This window comes from Diadema antillarum, unplaced genomic scaffold (genome assembly GCF_040938485.1).
Source record: "Diadema antillarum isolate AM-2024a unplaced genomic scaffold, OU_Dant_1.0 seq00001786_RagTag, whole genome shotgun sequence".
Taxonomy (NCBI): domain Eukaryota; kingdom Metazoa; phylum Echinodermata; class Echinoidea; order Diadematoida; family Diadematidae; genus Diadema; species Diadema antillarum.
Window position 1 is genome coordinate 71,922 of NW_027272464.1, and position 17,672 is coordinate 89,593.

The 17,672-nt window shown below is 38.7% G+C and overlaps 1 protein-coding gene across 1 annotated transcript in view; it reads right to left on the minus strand.

Annotated features, from left to right (window-relative positions):
- Window positions 1-6,546: 6,546 nt before the first annotated feature.
- Window positions 6,547-17,672, minus strand: part of LOC139712279 (adhesion G-protein coupled receptor V1-like) — a 92,429-nt gene continuing 81,303 nt past the window's right edge. The window contains exons 87-99 of the mRNA XM_071624119.1: window positions 17,340-17,447; window positions 16,779-17,018; window positions 16,048-16,189; window positions 15,425-15,592; window positions 14,705-14,827; window positions 12,913-13,017; window positions 11,924-12,040; window positions 10,930-11,011; window positions 10,392-10,521; window positions 9,600-9,757; window positions 8,490-8,611; window positions 7,553-7,801; window positions 6,547-7,127 (exon numbers count right to left, since the gene is read on the minus strand). Coding sequence (XP_071480220.1) covers window positions 6,690-7,127; window positions 7,553-7,801; window positions 8,490-8,611; window positions 9,600-9,757; window positions 10,392-10,521; window positions 10,930-11,011; window positions 11,924-12,040; window positions 12,913-13,017; window positions 14,705-14,827; window positions 15,425-15,592; window positions 16,048-16,189; window positions 16,779-17,018; window positions 17,340-17,447 — 2,182 coding nt within the window. The 3' untranslated portion in view covers window positions 6,547-6,689. The remainder of the gene's footprint in view (window positions 7,128-7,552; window positions 7,802-8,489; window positions 8,612-9,599; window positions 9,758-10,391; window positions 10,522-10,929; window positions 11,012-11,923; window positions 12,041-12,912; window positions 13,018-14,704; window positions 14,828-15,424; window positions 15,593-16,047; window positions 16,190-16,778; window positions 17,019-17,339; window positions 17,448-17,672) is intronic.

The following is a 17,672-nucleotide window of genomic DNA, read 5'->3' on the forward strand; positions in this document are numbered from 1 at the left end:
TGGGAATGAAGCCTCACTCGACCACTAGGTGGTGACAGGTCATCATTTGTAGGCCGTTGGGGTGTGACACTGTCCTGGGGTATGCCAGTAGCTATTTTCACTATGGTGGTTTGTAGCATCCCTGCAATACTGCTGACAGTCTAGTTTGTGCCAGAACTGACCTATGGCCCCTTTTGGTGTCTCTCTTGCTTAACCCAGAAACTGCCAGGATTTTGCTGTATTTACGTGTAACTTTAACTGCTGAGCCTATTTTTGGCAAAGTAGGCGTACTACTTTGAGTGCATTATATTTTCCAAGAAAAAAAATAGTTATTCCCATGGCAGTCACTGAGTTTCCTCACAACAGAATCTGGTCTGTTTGGATAATCAGGTGAGGAGTGGTTGGGGATACACTCTCTTGGATCCAGGGCAAAGAGTAGATCTAATTGTGTAGTTGTTGGTTTCACATAATTTGTTGTTCTTTATTCCAAGCTTATGGTGCTTTTTGAGGAGCATAGACTATAATCCCTGCCCGTCCAAGGTAACCCACAAGTCCCTCATCAATTGTCGAGTTCTGGCCTGGAACATACATGTATGCATCAAAAAACTTCTCATTGAAATCAGTGATTCTCACCAGAAACGTATACATGTGTAAGAAACACCTTCACGATGTCCAGAGGGCTCGATTCAATGTTAACGTTGGCGAGCACTTTGCTCGAAAGTGATGATCTTTGGATTTGCCGTTGTCAATGTCATGAACTCTTGTCCATATCCCCTCCGGACGATCCCCAGCATCAGACTCCACTGCTGCCGCTGTCCGTATCGCCAGAGCTATCGGCCTGGCTTTCACTACCACCAGTACCGGAAGTAGAGCATTGCAGTTCTTCATCTCTTTCCTCTGTCCCATCAGAATCGGAACTTTACTCCACATCTGATGTCTCTTCTTTTCTTTATCAGTCCCATCTTCGATGTAGTAAGTTTGCTGCTTCCCCGTCCTCTTTTTTGCCATGGAATCTTTAGATTCACATAGCATATATGAGGTGGTCACAGGATAGTTAGACCTACAATGTGACAGATCACAGCCTGCTCTGGCCTGATCCAGCTCCTTGCCCTTGCCTGGTGGCTCTAGTGTAGTCTTCAGCCTTTCCCTGCTGTCCATCACAAATATTGATGGAGCAAACTTTTGGAAGGCCCAGAAGTCCAAAAGAAGAACTCCGGGGAATAATTTTCCAACTCAAATTTGATTAGCAATATACAGCTGATGAACAATATTTCAAATGGTATCCTGTACACTTCTATGGAAGAAAACTGCTACACAAAAGTTAGTTTGTGTAGCAGTGGTATAAAAACGCGTAGCAAATTGCTATGCGATACCAGGAAAATTATTCCCTGAACTCAAAACTAATATGACCTCATGATCATTCAAGTAGTACAAAACTGGTGCAAAATCTGTTGAAATCCAAAGAGATGTGAAGCATTAATTTTAAAGTGCATTTAAATAGTGAGGTGCTCTCTAAACATACTTAGGCATAATAAATTCACATGTGCAGGTGGGGTCTCAATTTGTCTCTGTACGAGTCTCAAGGAGTACTGTAACATTTTCATCATACTGCAAAAGGTTTGTGATTAAAAAATGTTTTTCTGTTTTTACCTGGTGTACATATGTAGCTGTAGTAGGTACCCCACATGTGTACATATTATGAAGTTACTCCCATCACACAAATTATGTTTGTCTGAGTGTGTGTGACACCAAAGATTCTTTTACTGTGTTACGTTGGCCAGTTTTGTGAAATTACAATGTGTGACTTGTGCCATAAAAAAAGATTGATGTTGTGATCTCTCACTTTAGGTCGCCTTGATCTAAAAACCTAAGATGCCGAAGACTGAAGGCCTTGAGATACATTCAAAGTAATTTGATTGTGTTTTCAGTGAGATATCAGGGATCTGACACAATATTCATGTCAAAGCATCATTTGTCTTGTATTCGTGTACCCTTATGTTTTATACATGCATATACGTACATCATATACATACACTGTATGTACATGTAGTTTTGTAAGGTTTAAGTTTAACTCATCATTACTGTGGTTTTTTTCCTGTCATTTGAAACAGTTTTTTTCCCATCATTTGAAATTATTATTTCTTTTTGTTCAAACCCATCACGTATTAGAACCAGCTGTGTTCTGAGTAAAAGCTTTACGGATTACCAGACCTGGTAAGCGACAGGTTAAATGAAGAATCAGGGATCTGACAATGTATTCTTGTCAAAACAACATTTTTCTCATGTACTAACTAGTACTTTTTATATACGTATGTATGTACACCATACAGACATGTATGCTTCACTGCAGCCTCAAGTTTAACACATCATTAGTGGTTTGTGTGTTCCTTTTATCATTACTAATGTATCATTGAACTGATACATGTACTACAGTGTACCTTTCAGTCAAGATAAGCACTGGGTTGTATTCTAGTACTTACTTGTATATATGATACATGCATGCTTTGCGATATTTTTAAGCACTATTTGACTGTACAGTAGCATGGATGTGTGTCCATTCTGGGTTATTCAGTGAAAAATACACTTCATCTCAGAACTTCAAGTCGCATTAAATGCAAGTGATTTTAAGGGCTAGTAACTTTGTGCACATTGTGTGACAAAAATTAAGAAAAAGACAAATTACTAGGAATTACATGATAGCAAGAAGGCATGGGGTTATTCAAAAAATTGTGTAAGTATCAGAAATGAAGTGAACAAGATTGTGTGAATTTATGCTGTTTTGTACAGTAAGTGCAATATTTTCCAACTGTTTGTCACTACATGTATATCACTGAGCTGTTTAACAGGGCATGCATAATTAAACTTTTATAAGAGTCAGTGTGTTTTTCCTGTTAGAAGCCCTGTGACTCTGGACTGTTGATGTACATGTGTGAACTTGAGTGAAATATACTTGTACATGTACGTACACTTGTATGTGGGTTGATGAGCTGAGAGGTTTGGTTTTACAATGTGTATGTTCAAAATGAGGATGTCTTTGGAATATTTGAATAATTTCAGATACTTCCTTGGATAACTGACACATAGTAGAAATAAATATGAATAATGTAAAGTAAGCACTGTTTTGCTCCATTTTTAGAATGTTCTGCTATGAAATTCAAACAAGGAGTAAATAACAAATAGTACATGTGTAGAATATGTTAATGCAAACACCTTCATATTCTTAATGGCTAAGTTAGGAGGCAACATTGATTTGCTACTTGACGATGCTAAATTTCATTTGACACTACTGTTAAGCAATATGCTTACTTACAAATACTTAATGAAGGGTATGACTAAAACAAAGTCAGCAAAGAAAACAAAACATACCTCTGACATGCATGTACATGTGTATATTGAAAGGTATTAGACTGTGTGTTGTATCACAAACAGTACTGGACAAACAGACTAGAGAAGCAGGTTTTTTTCTTTTCTCTCGAAATTTAATCACATTGATTTAAATACTTGTGTTTAAAAACCATGTATAATTTCACTCAAGCAGCAGTATTTACAGTACCATGATTGTTGACAAAACATTAAAAACTAATCCAATAAATGACTGTATTTATCTACAATTGTCTATCAGAAGAGCTGAAACATATTGGAAATCAGATATAGTAAGTATATTTTATTGAAAGCACACACAGATATAATAGAAGACATAGATCTATAGAAAGATAGAATACAAGTGTTGTACAAAATATATAAACTTGCTCAAGTTGAATCAAGGTGCAAAGTTTGGATACAGATTGTTATATCAAGGTGATTTCCACTCAAGTGTTGTTACTTATAAGCATTTTTTTTTTCTGTAAAAGGCATTCTTATTGATAGTGAAATTTAAAATAATTTATAGACCAGTCTATGACATTTTAGCTGTCATGTATTCATTCTGTAATACATTTTGATTTTTTAAAAAGGCATCGACATAGCTTATGCAAAGTGTAATCAAGGTGTGTGAGTATTGCCTCTGAAAGGACGGACCATTTTGATCGTAATAACATGTCACGTTGTGTACCATGATTTCTACTGAAATAAATATACACAAATTGTGTAATTCAGAATATACCTTGTATTATAACATCAGCCTCCTTTTTCTCTTTTACTCTGTAAATTGTCTTCGACTTTGTTAGACAACTGTGTACAGTACTGCTCATTTGTGCCAAGAAATTCATAAATAGTCAGCCACCTTTTCAACTGTATTATTACCATCTAAATGAGAAGCTGTACTTGATTTTAGGAATAATACGATCATAATTATAGATATACTAGTAAACTAGAGAATGTATCATACAAGTTGATCTGCATTCCAGAGTCCCTCTTTTTTCTTGTGTGATTTTAATCTAGTTTTGTTATTCCCTGTAAATAAAGCCTACTGGCAGTGTGCAGTATCATCACACTCTACAGTGGAACTAGCAAATACCTACTAGCATGTACATAAATTCCATCTTGGCAGAATTCAGCATGAAGCAGCTGCACATCCACTTTAATGCTGTGGGACAGCCAACCAAAATGACCAGTAAGACCCAAGTGCGTAGTCTTAAACATCTTCCATCGATCATATTTCAGCCTGGTAGTGAGAAGCAATTTCATCCCTTCAAGTCGTCTAAAACCGAGATGATTACCAACATGCTGTAAGCATCGCTACAAGTTAATTCAGCCATGGTGCCAATATATTGTAGCTGTAAGAAATTAAGAAATAAAGTATGACTTCTGATGGTTGTTGAGGAATGGGACCAGCCCATTGTATGACAAGACATGTACATTTCTGTGTACTTGTGGGAGGAAACCTATTTTGCAAGAACTGTAAATTAAAATTATAAATATGTATTATTCAGAAAAGAGAGAGAGGGAAACAAAGACAGATGAAAAAAAAAATGGAATGGATTCAAGCACACAAAAATTGAGGTTGATGTTTCTTATTCTCAAATTTGACAATTACTAAATAGCTTTCGAACCACTTACCCACGGAATACAAAAGTGCAAGACTTGGTTATATGCAACCTCTGCATTCACACGCTTTAAGCCCCTTGTGAACTGTAAAAACTGCAACACCTGAAGCTTACATAATTGATCTTTAGACATAATTTCGAGCAATTTAAAAATTAAGGTCTGTAATCTCTATTCATGATTTCAGTATCCCTTTAGCAAGGTTTTACAGAGAGTAAGTACACACTGTACTTTCACAGGAGGTAACCAGCTCAGATCAATATTCAAACACAAAGAAACCTCATCTCTACATAATAGCAATCTAGCATGTGACAAAACAGAGAACCACGACACGGCAAAGTACGAATGAATCCACTTCATTAAAAATAAAGACTACACTGAATTACACACATCACTCATTCACGTTTATCAGTACATGTATTTCCTGCTGCTTTTTTGCATGATATATTGTGTATAAGTTCGCATTTGTCTTCAACATTTTTTTCAATTGCAATTCATTTAAAAACATAATGGTGCCAATGATATTTGGCATACATAACATGTCAGAAAAAAATTGCTTTTATATCTAAATGAGGCACATACATGTTGGAGTATGATACACTATTCCATCAATCCTGAATATATGAACATGTATGTAGTTTTGTATCATGACATAAATGTCACTGTTGCATGAATGTATGGCTAAATTCCCAGCAGTACGTTTGCAGTGACCTGATTATTACCTTACAACTTTCTAATGAACAGCATGGAGTACATGATCAAGAAACATCACATCTATCAAACTTTACATCACAATTTCAGCTTTCAGTCCAATTCTAAAGTGTCAACAAATGTGCTCATAGTCACACTCCTTGTAATAACTCAACAGAGGGTGATATATCACAGAGTCTAATGCACACACTGTTGTGTTTATAACATACGAAGTAACTTGTACAATTGGCTACAACTAGACTATGCCTCGCACCATCATCAAATCAATTCGATACACATTTAATTATCGGCAAGAAAATAATCACGTTTGTCCTGATGATACAAGGCATGATACAAACTTCCACGCCTCCTGGCCAAAGCTGCTTAATAACTGCGGGAAAAACATGACATCAATGATTAACAATTGTTAGAAAAGCGAAGCTGTTTGGTTGTTAGTAAAAAGTCTTGATTAAAGAAAAGCTTCAGGAAGTACAAAATCACTTACTAGATTCTTTTCCTGATAAATGCTTGTCATGTCGCTTTCAGGCAGAGACTAACAATGGCACCACAGGTAATGAAATATTTGAACGGAATCGTAAAATCCAGAAATACATTTTTGCCACGCATGAATGAATCCATGTGCTTTTAAGTGATCCTTGTGTGCAGTGAATTAACAATCTATGCTGACTAACAATGATGTCATTCTATTGAATATGAAATGAATTCCAAATTCATACAGTGCTGCTTTATCTATTCAGCATTCATGTACTACATTTAAATGGCAGCATCTCTGTAAGACAGTTACTGGAAGCACTGACTATATGCTAACCATGTGACATAGGAAATTGCTGTTTATTCCCATTCCACTTTCAGACTCTTGTTTGCCATATTTTTCTACAGTTCTTTATTATATGTTACGGAAAATAAGACATTTTTTTTATTGCTTCTAAAGAGATAGTCTCCTTCAAGACCTTGCACCTCTTTGGTTGTTGAATGAGATAAGCAGCACTGAAGTCTGCTTGTAGGTAGGGAGACGATCATAGATGGGTATCGGCGATGTTGATCCGCCTCATCTGGTAGTGATCCTCACTCTCGGGGGATCGGCTCATGATGGGTGAGATCTGTTCTGGATCCTGCCACGTCTGGTTCTGGGGAGGCGGGGCACTGGAGGCACGCGACCTCGGCCGCTCCGGGGCATCCGTTATGGTGTACGCTCCACCCGTCTTCAGCGCGAAGATGAGGTCATCGAAGTCCTGCGATTCCGTGTCGTCGTCTTGGAGAGGCTCCGGCTCTGGCGGCGGAGGTGGGGGAAGCGGTGGGGAGGGGTGCAGGCGAGTGGGCGGGAGTTGAGGGGCTGGGCTGACGTCCTGGAATGGGGCTGGTGCATAGAGATTGCTACCCTGCATGGATGGGGCTTTGGCAGGCATGAGGACGCTATGGTGGCTGTGTACCGACTGCCGATCCCAGCCGTCCAGCTGAGGTGGGTCAGGAGAAATGAAGGTCAGTTTGGATTAACACATGCACATTTGCAAATAAGAGATTAGAAACACAAACTGCAACAGGTCTGAAAACACACTCACGTTTAGTTTTACTTATGACTCATTAATGTGCTGAAAATAATGCACTGGAATTTTATATTGCTGAACCTGAAGTTAAAAATTGTACATCATGCAAAGCATGTCTTGCTTGAGAAGAGCACATCCTGGGTAATTAAGACCATAGTCAACACAGGTGACTTCCGTTAAACAACAGTTTTCTTTGTTACATCGAAATTTTTCACAGCCGAACAGTAAAGTATAGATGATAATTTTGGGACTCGAATTTTTACTCGACGTAGCAAATATTTTGTTTAACTTGTTTGTTACAATGGGAGTGCACTGTATACAATAGTATTTCTTACCTCGCCATGCTGGCTGAGTTGACTCAGGGCGCGGTCGATCATCTCCTGGGCCTCAGCCTTGGTCAGTGTGCCCTTGGAGCTCTTCTCAGGGGGCAGCTGGGCCATCAGGTTCTGGGAGGAGTAGGTAGTGTTGTGGTTGTCCAGCAGCAGGCCCGTGTTGTCGTAAGCGTTCAGGGTGTAGTTGCCGCGGGACGGGTTGCGGCACAGCTGGTGCCGCAGCACGGTGTAGAAGAGGACGGCGTAGAGGCCCTATGGGATGGGACAGGGTGGGGAGCAGGCGTCAGCTGATGACAAGTCTTTATTCAACACAGCATGATTCTTCCATGCTACTTGTTGATTAACATTTATGATTTGTGAGAGTGTGTGTGTGTGTGTGTGTGTGTGTGTATGTGTGTCAATAAGAGGACTGGTCTGTCGTATTCTGCCAGTAATGCTTGGAGCATCTTGTCTATTGTAAACACATCAAATTAGGATCAAGACTTACTGTGTTGGTTTTTTTTTGTGTGGATTGGCACAGATATCAGGAAATTAATTTTCAACAAATAGAGAATACCTACCTTTACTCCCTATGGCCTTCCTGTTGGACTAAGGCACATTGCTACACCTGAATGGATTTGCTTACCTTATACAATGTAACTATTAAAGTCAAGTTTAGATGAATTTGCTATAAGTGCTTATGAAAAAGCTTGGCAAGTTATTTAAGCCAAGTGCCTTGACATAACAAGGGTTAAAGAAGTTAAGATAAATTTAGAAGATTCCCTTGACACAAAACATGTGAGAGAGATGCATTTCAAGTAGAAAGTGTTCCTTTGGTAATCTTCAATGAACGTTACATGAGTATTTCATATCATACTAGTTTTCAAGTCACATCACGTATTCTTAGTAGACCATTTGCACCATTCTCTGACAGTCAGTGCAGAGAGTTCTTTCACTTTACCTGGACTATGTTAAAGATGCAGAAGAGAATAAGCTGCCACAGCTGACTGTATGCCATGTGAAGACCTCCCCACAGCCATGTCATGGAGATCAGGAACCAGAACACTAACAGGATCTTATACTCTGTGAACACAAACAGAAAAAATGACTCTCAGAGTTCTCCACTGCTAACATTTACTCCAAAACACTCAATGAGAACAGTAATATGCTGCTTTTATAACCTTGAAATACTAACATTTACTGCAGAACACTGGCAAGATCTTGTCCATTGTTAACAGAAAAAAGAAGTTAGATTAATTTTCTTAAGATCTGTAGTTGCTAGTTTTGTTTTGTTTTGTTTTGTTGCTTTGTTGTTGTTGTTGTTGTTGTTGTTTTTGGTTTTTTTTTTTGGGGGGGGATGTATTCTACAGTCCTAAAATTCATTTTGGAAAACCAGCAGGATATTATTTTTTGTTACCAGGAACAGTATAATGATTTCAAAACCAGGGACGATATTGGGGTTGTTTAAAAAAAAAATTGGAAATCGAAATTTTTGAGTGATATTAACACATGGAAATAACAAAATGTGTAGAAAATTGAGAAGAAAAAAAAAATAATACGGAATCAGATTTAATCTACAGAATATCATGCCTGAAAACCCTGCACTTTGACTCGTGTGCACTCCAGGCCAGAGAAATCTTATGCCCTATCAACAGGAACAGTGAAATGTCTGAAGGACCTTAAATCATAGAAAGTCACTCTGAAACATCAGCAGATTCTTCTACCCTACAGAATCCTATACTCTCAGAAAATTTAATTGCAAGTTTGTATCTTGAACACAAGTATGTTTCTATACTTCAATAATAGGAACAGTAGAATGCTACAGGGACCCTAAACCACAAGCATTTACTTTAGAATTCCTGAAACATCTTTACTCTATAGACAGAAACAACACATTGCTCAAAGAATCGCTACAAACGATAACATACCTTTGAACACAATATAGAGTTTACAATCTTCAAACAAGTACAGTAATATGCTCCAAAGTTTGAGGCAGAATATCAGATTATCTAATAATTCCTTATCATGTTTGCAATACAACGATCATCCATTACTTCATAATGCAACATACCTGTGGTGTTGTAGCTGCCCATGTAGATGTCGTCATATCTCTTCCACTGTGGCTTGACTTGGTAGGCTTGAATCAAGACTACCAGCACCCCAAGGAGACACAAAGCGGCAGGCGCCATGGCAGCAACAAGGGCAGCATATCCATTTGGCATGAAGCAGCTACCAGGACGAAACAGATCAAATGGTTAAATGATCAAATTATCAACTGATTATTTGATTTAATGTTATGCCTGACTGGGGTAGGCATGGGTCAATTTGTTTTCAATCATGGGCAGTAACATTTTCCAATAGAAAAAGATGCTATTCTATGTGCACTATAAAGAGAGATGTGAGTGATTTTAAAGGTCCTGGAAATCCAAATGTATGTTGACCTCTAGTGATGCCTTTGGGTCTGTACATAACCAAATCACTAAATACTTTATGAAAATATGCATCACATATCTTTAAACATTTTTTCTTAACTTTTCTGCACTTTATGCCCAACCTCTGCAAAATCCTCAAGATCATCTTTATTCATATTGCAGCTGTGACATCATCCTCCTGTAACACCTGAGCTGAACAATAGACACTGATATGTACCTTACCATTCATTGCTATGTCAAAAAATAGTCAGTAGAGTTTGCATAAAACAGACTATGCAATGCTGTTGTCAGTGCAGGTATTATTATCAAAGAAGTCAATGTGGTATCATTGGGGGGGGGGGGGGGGGGGTTGGATGATGAAAGAATTCAACCAGAAAGGGATGCCCCCTCCTCCTCCCTCCCACCTCTCCCCTCATGAATAGATGCCTTACATGTCGCCGTTGCTGTGCACATCGCCATACATAGACAGCACAGGGTTTCCTCCGTCCTCCAGAATGAAGTCCCACTGAAGACCGGCGTACGCCACCACCACATAGACTACGATGACGACAACCGGAAGGGCTGGAAGCGGGAAGAGATAAAACGTTCGTTGCAATAATCATTAATCAGCCTTGAAAATGATGAATGTGAAATTATTAGCTATGTCAATATCAGTAGCTGCGTATTGTGTCTTCTAAAAAGTGGTGTGCAATATGATGCTATTGAAAAGAGAAGCTATTTAAAAAGACAATGTCATGGTGAATGAGATTCTGATCTCTGCTGTAAACACAACACAACAGTATGCACACTTTATCTACAGAACCAGCAGCACTGAGTAGCGATCAATGGTAGCACGCCCTCTGAAAAGAGAATCTTTTTTGTTTATCTATCACAGAGCCATGAAAAAAAAAAGGTTATATAGTTGTTGGTCATAACAAAACAGAATGCAAATACTTTGGATTAAGGTGGAATTCAAAGGATTAAACTTACTCCATCCCAGAACGAAGAAGAGGACGTAGAACCTGTCTGTGTGTTCGTCATTCAGCACAAACACCTTCCAGAAGTTGATGGACTGCAAAAGATGGAGACATTAAGCAGAGAGGGTCAGTGACTTCCCTATCTTTTTTAGGAGAAGAGTACATTTCAAATTCTCTGCACAGGAAAGACACAAAATGAATGATGAGCAGAGTAGCAATACATAACAATTTAAACTTTTAATGCACTCTTGCAGGCTACATTTAATTTGATTGATTTGAATTTATTTCAATGCTTTTCCACCTCCCCCCCCCCCCAAAAAAAAAAAAAAAATCCATACAAACAAACAAACAAAAACAAAACAAAAACAAAAACAAAACTACATAAACATACAATGTACTTTGAAACACAATACAAACATATCAAGTACAGAGAAAATTCCCACATACAGTAGGTACACTATGTAATAGCATATAACAGCATGACGTAATACATTCATAAAATGCATTTCATCATGTGATAATCTTGATGACTGGACTTGAAAAATACAGGAGGCCATCATCTGTTGCTTGATATCTATGGTATTCTCTAAATCCAAAACAAAATGTATCAAATGATCATAAATACACAAATTGCTGATAGAAAGGACTTGTGCCTTTCACTGACAAAATGCCATGAATTTTATGAGTTTGTTTGATACAATCCTATATTTGCACTGACAAGTCAATTGCAGTTGGTTTCATATCCTTCTAATATACAAATCAAATATCTTTAAGTGAGTATTTTGCATAAAATTTGTCATTTGACAACTTCTATAGGCACATATATTTTTGAAAGATCCTTACATATGAAGAGTGAAGTACATACTGCCTCCAACACTGCATCAAAAAGAGCCTTTCCTCTATATACCGGATACCATGGAAAAGAGCAATCTTCAATTATAAAGAGATTGGGGGGGGGGGGGGCAAGGAGGATGGAGGTTTAGTGGTGGAAAAAGACAGATGCTCACCTGCATCAGCATCCAAGTGAACTGGGCGAGGAAGAAGAAGTGCATCAGCACACCTATGGCGGCACAGGCCTCCACACCGACCCGGTTACTGATGTAGGCCGAGACGACGAATACAATCTGCATACGATACAATGTTTAGCAATTAGTATCAATGCAACTAGCACAATGCAGACTTTATATAGAGGGAAATGTAATCAGCGTTGATGTGGCATGCATGTGATTCAAAGTTTCAAACTACATGTGGTAGCACACATTAAATTGAATAAAAATACCTAAACTTCTGCTACAGCACTTTATTCAAGAATTATTATTTTGAAAAGTCCAAATTCTTCCTCTTCATTGCCAATCTTTACCTTTCTATTCACGAGAATCAAGAAAATTTTGCTGATTAAGCTTCTTCTTTTTTTTTCAACTTTTAGACTGACCTCTGAAGCACATTATAATAGCAGAAGAAGAGTCAAAAAGTTCATTTCACACCAGGAACACAGCATGGAGCAAATCCAGAGACAGGGAAAGTGTCAAAGCTTTTTCCACACTACTACTACCACACTCTCCCAAAAATGATATGAGTAGATAGACAAGACCATTTTCAGATGATCATGCATCTAGGTTTAGTCAATTCATCAATCTGTTCATCTATCTATCTGTCTGTCCATTTTTCTTACTATTTATTCATCTGCCTATCAATCTATCTACATCTACAATGTATCTATCTACAGTGTATGTATCTTATCTATCTATCTATCTATCTACCTTTCCATCTACAATATCTATTATCTACCTATCTATCTATCTATCTATCCATCTACAAATCTACAATATTATCTATCTACCTACCTATCTACATAAATGTATCTATCTATCTACAACTTGTATCTATCTATCTATCTATCTATCTATCTATCTATCTATCTATCTATCTATCTATCTATCTATCTATCTATCTATCTATCTATCTTCATATGCTGATAATGTTTCATTGTACTTACCTGCAGGGCCATGCATGCAAAGCACATGTGGAGTATGAGCTTGGCTGCAAACATGCACTGAACCGTACAGAACTGGTGTGCAATGAGAGCCAACAAGAGACCACCCTGGAACGCAGCAAAGAGGAGAGAATATCATGGAACGTCAGGGCTCAAGATTCACCAAAAGATTGTTTTAAATGCTTGCGCATAACCATTGTAACAACTTAGATACTCACTACTAAGTGTGGGGGTTGCCTAGCCTCTACAGAGCAAGACAATGACCATTGTATATTGCAATCTAATATGTATATCTTGTATTAGTATGCTTCGTGAAATTGGGTTCAGGGGTACCTTGGAACACGGCGAAAAAAGGGGAGAATATCACAGACGCTCAGGGCCCTAAGATTTACATAGAGATTGTTTTAAGTCACAACACTTGCTGGTAACCACAGTAACAAAGTGGGCACTCACTACTGAATATGGAGGTTGCCTAGCTCCTTGCAAGTACACAGTGATTGCAGTATGTGGCAATCTTTTTAAGTATAAGTATACTTTGAGAAACTGGATTCAGACGAAACTTTTATTACGGTACTTTACAGTCAAATGCTGGATGCATCAAACCATTGGGCTCAAATGCAATCATAAACACATGCCACATGAAATTGCATGCTGTCCACATTCTGTACAAGGAAAAGTAGAAATTACGCGGTGCGTAAAATATGTCCCCGCCGGAAGTAGCATTTAGTATCAAAATGTACTATATAGGTCAAAAGATCAAGGTCAAAGGTCAAAGAAGTCAAAGGTCAACATTCTGTGTAGAAGTTTTGAAGCCCTCACCTAGTGCCATCACATAAAGCAAACGGAATCGAAATCCGGTTAGAAATGGCGAAGGAGTAGCATTTTGTAGCCAATGTACAATATAGGTAAAAAATCAAGGTCAAAGGTCAAAGAAGTCAAAGGTCAAAATTCTGTGTAGAAGTTTTGAAGCCCTCACCTAGTGCCATCACATAAAGCAAACGGAATCGAAATCGGGTTAGAAATGGCGAAGGAGTAGCATTTTGTAGCAAAATGTACAATACAGGTCAAAAATCAAGGTCAAAGGTCAAAGAAGTCAAAGGTCAAAATTCTGTGTAGAAGTTTTGAAGCCCTAACCTAGTGCCATCACATAAAGCAAACGGAATCAAAATCAGGTTAGAAATGGCGGAGGAGTAGCATTTTGTAGCAAAATGTACAATATAGGTCAAAGGTCAAGGTCAAAGGTCACGACTGAAATTCTGTGTAGAAGTTTCAAAGCTCCCATGTAGTGCTATCATATAAAGCAAACAGAATCAAAATTGGCTCATAAATGACAGAGAAGTAGCAAATTGAAGATTTTGATCACACACGGACGCACACACGGACGCACGGACGGACGGACGCACGGACGGACACACGGACACACACACGTACGGAGCCCGTTTCATAGTCCCCTGCTCGAACTCGTTCGGCGGGGACAATAAGCTACAAGTTTTATGAAATTGTGGGAGTCAATGAGTAGTCACATAAGATAATCAACTAGCCAAAATATTGCCTGTAATAGAAGAATGCAAGGAATAGTGTTTCGAAGTTGGAAATTGCTCATTTTCCCTTTAAAAAAAAAGAAAAAAAAAGAGATAAACTTAATTTTTATTAGGTCACTGGGGTCTTACACCATGCATTTAACCACTCATGCAATTGCCTTTTCATGTATATAGGTCCAGATTGGCAAAATATCATACTAATAGAATACAGCATGCCACCAAGGTATTAATAATCACGATAACAAGATGCTTACTATGCATATGAAGCAGGAAGCAAAGACGTATTCATTGTAGCCAACCAAGTTATCCGTTTGCGCCTCTGCCGCATACTCAGATAGATGGTTGCAGGAGCACTCCACGTAGTCGCGACTGTCCGACTGCGGATTTATAAAGGATTTTCAAAAAACAGAAACCTAAAATGTGTGTCTGATTCATGCTATTAATGTCAGTTAGACACACACAAAAATATATAACTTGAGAATAATCATTAGTTTACAAACACACTGCAAACATCCACATGTTAAAATCAGGATGATTTCAAAGAGATTTCAGGAAGACACAGTACTTGTGTGTCACATGCCTCTAAGTGGGCAACAAAAAATGTCAAATAAGGGAGGCTTGTATATTTTTCCGTCAAGAGAAGCAGAAATGTGCTACGGAGCCTTAGTGACAAATGCCATGACTTACACTCTACATTGAAGTTTTGTCTCTACTTTCTGTTGACATGAAAATGATTAGCGTTTTGCTGAGAATAAAATTGCTTAACAACAAGAACAACGACAACAAAACCTACCTCTGCACATTTGCAGCTAATTAAGACCAGAGTATATATCTATCACTTCTTTATGCTACAAAAAAAAACAACAAATCAAATGGCACATCACAGTGTTCAACTGATCTTAGCACTGATACCCCACACTCTGCCCCCCCCCCCCCCAAACCAACAGGCAGTGAAATGGGTCGGTCAAACTCACCACCACGCTGCAGAGAGTGGGCAGCCACTGTCTGGACGGGCCGTTGTACAGGACGCAGGTGGCTCCCAGGGGCGTGACCCGCGAGTCGCTGGTGTAGATGCGGTAGCGCACCGGGGTGGCCAGACTGGTGAAGTTGGTCTCCGCGCCCCTGATTCCAACTGAGAGCACCTGCATCCAGAGAATGGATGGAACTTATTAATACTTGATGCGCATTTTCACCCACACATCTTGCAATACACTTTGGAAATTATGGCATGAAGTCAATCCATCAATCTAACCACCAATACCACCCTTTCCACACATATCTGAAAGTAAATGGAACAATAATGATGAAAAAAAAAAACACCATAATGTATAAAATTCTACTGGAAAGCAGTTATACACAAGTGAGTCTTGAGGGCAACTTCAAAGGAGTCAACATTCAAAATGTACTGGATAGTTTGAGGCAACTGATTCCACAGTATGTATGTACAAATGTATGATAATCACAAAACATTTTATAAAATCCATAAAATTCATGTTGGACCATGATCTAAGTTGCTATTGCAAATTATTATCATCGGCGCTTACCATAATCATCGCTTGTCGTCGAGTGTAATGCAAAGAGCCGAGTGGCATCTTACCTGACCGTTGAGTGTCTGCACCTGTTGCGAGCCAATGAACCACTGCTGGCTGCTGTATTCTATGAAGTGAACATCTTCACAGCGCTGATTGGAGCTGCTTTCGGGCAGCAGATCGGGTGGCAGGACGAAGAAATTGTTCCCCCTGAAAAAAAAAGAAGAAGAAAGAATATTGAAGCAAACCATGCTTTTATTCTAAATATCATGGAATTTGAAATACACTAAGAAAGAAAAATGCATTATACTAGGCTAGGCTCTGAATACAAGTAGACTCTGTAGCATTGTTGCTTCTTTCCCATATCACCCTGTTTGTTGTATGTGCATGTGCCAACATACAACAATTTTATACATTTTCAAAATGTGATAGGAATTTGACATACCATTCCTTACTTGAATGGTACAATGTATCTGCTGAATGGAAGAGGCCAAACAACCAAAAACATGTTCCTTTTTTTTTATGCCACTCTATGTATATTCTCATTTCAATTCCAGCTGAACAACAACAGATTTTATGGCACTGTTCTACAAGATGTGAATCAGCCTCAGTTTTGCATTTGTCTCTTCAGTGATATGAATAGCGCAAACAGAATTAGATGATTACAATATTTTCAACTCTCTCTTTCACTGATGAACACAAAGCATATGTGAACCAATAACATGAATACAATTTCTGCAAAAGCTGCTTGCCTTCATCCCCATAGACCAAGATTCTGCATGCTCTGAAGTAAACTTACTTTCCGTCAAAGCGATGTCCATTGATAATGGGCGGCAGCCATCTTGCCACCTCCATCTTGGCTAGGTCACACTCCATGACCCTGGGCTCCGCAGTCTCGCATGCAGACCCCGTCACCAGGGTGTAGGAGAAAGCAGTGAAGGACTCCGCCAGGCTGTAGGCCCCGCGGCTGTCGGTGCGAGTGGGGGACATCAGCTGGCAGTATATATCCATCATTTGGGACTGGATGTCATTGGGTAGACTGTGAAGACACAAAAGAATACATGAATGCACAGAAATAATGTGTGGTAGTGGTTCTTATAAATCTAAAAGAGAATGTAAAACAAATACACAGGTGGATTGAGTGAATGCAGATATATTAGTAGAACACATCAGTGAAAGTTTGGCAAAAATCAGACAGTCCATTTAAAGACAATGAATTTTAAAAAGTTTTGGTGCAGGCATCGCTGGATGACAAAGACCACAACACTCTGTGATGTTTTTGACGCATTTTGACCGAAGAGGAATATTTCGACACTGTGCATCTGCTATAAAATCTAAGTGTGTTTTGATGGATGCTCACCGTCGCTGGTAGCCCTCAGCTACCAGGTTGTTGAGGGTGTCTGTCAGCACAGATAACTGGTCCTTGCTCTGTTCTTGCCTCACACGCTCCGACAGACTCTGGAGAACGCTGTACGGGATTAGAGAAAAGGAATATGTAAGGGTGATTGTTTCCTTGGTGACATAAATGACTGCCACTACATTTCTCAAAGTGGGAACTGCAATGACAAGGGCAAAATGCTACAAAGATGCTGAACATGCACTTCATTTCAAGAAAAAACACAAGTTTTTAATTTCACAAAACAACAGTGCAAAAATACTGGTATCTGTATGCTTAAACATTAACATCTAACCC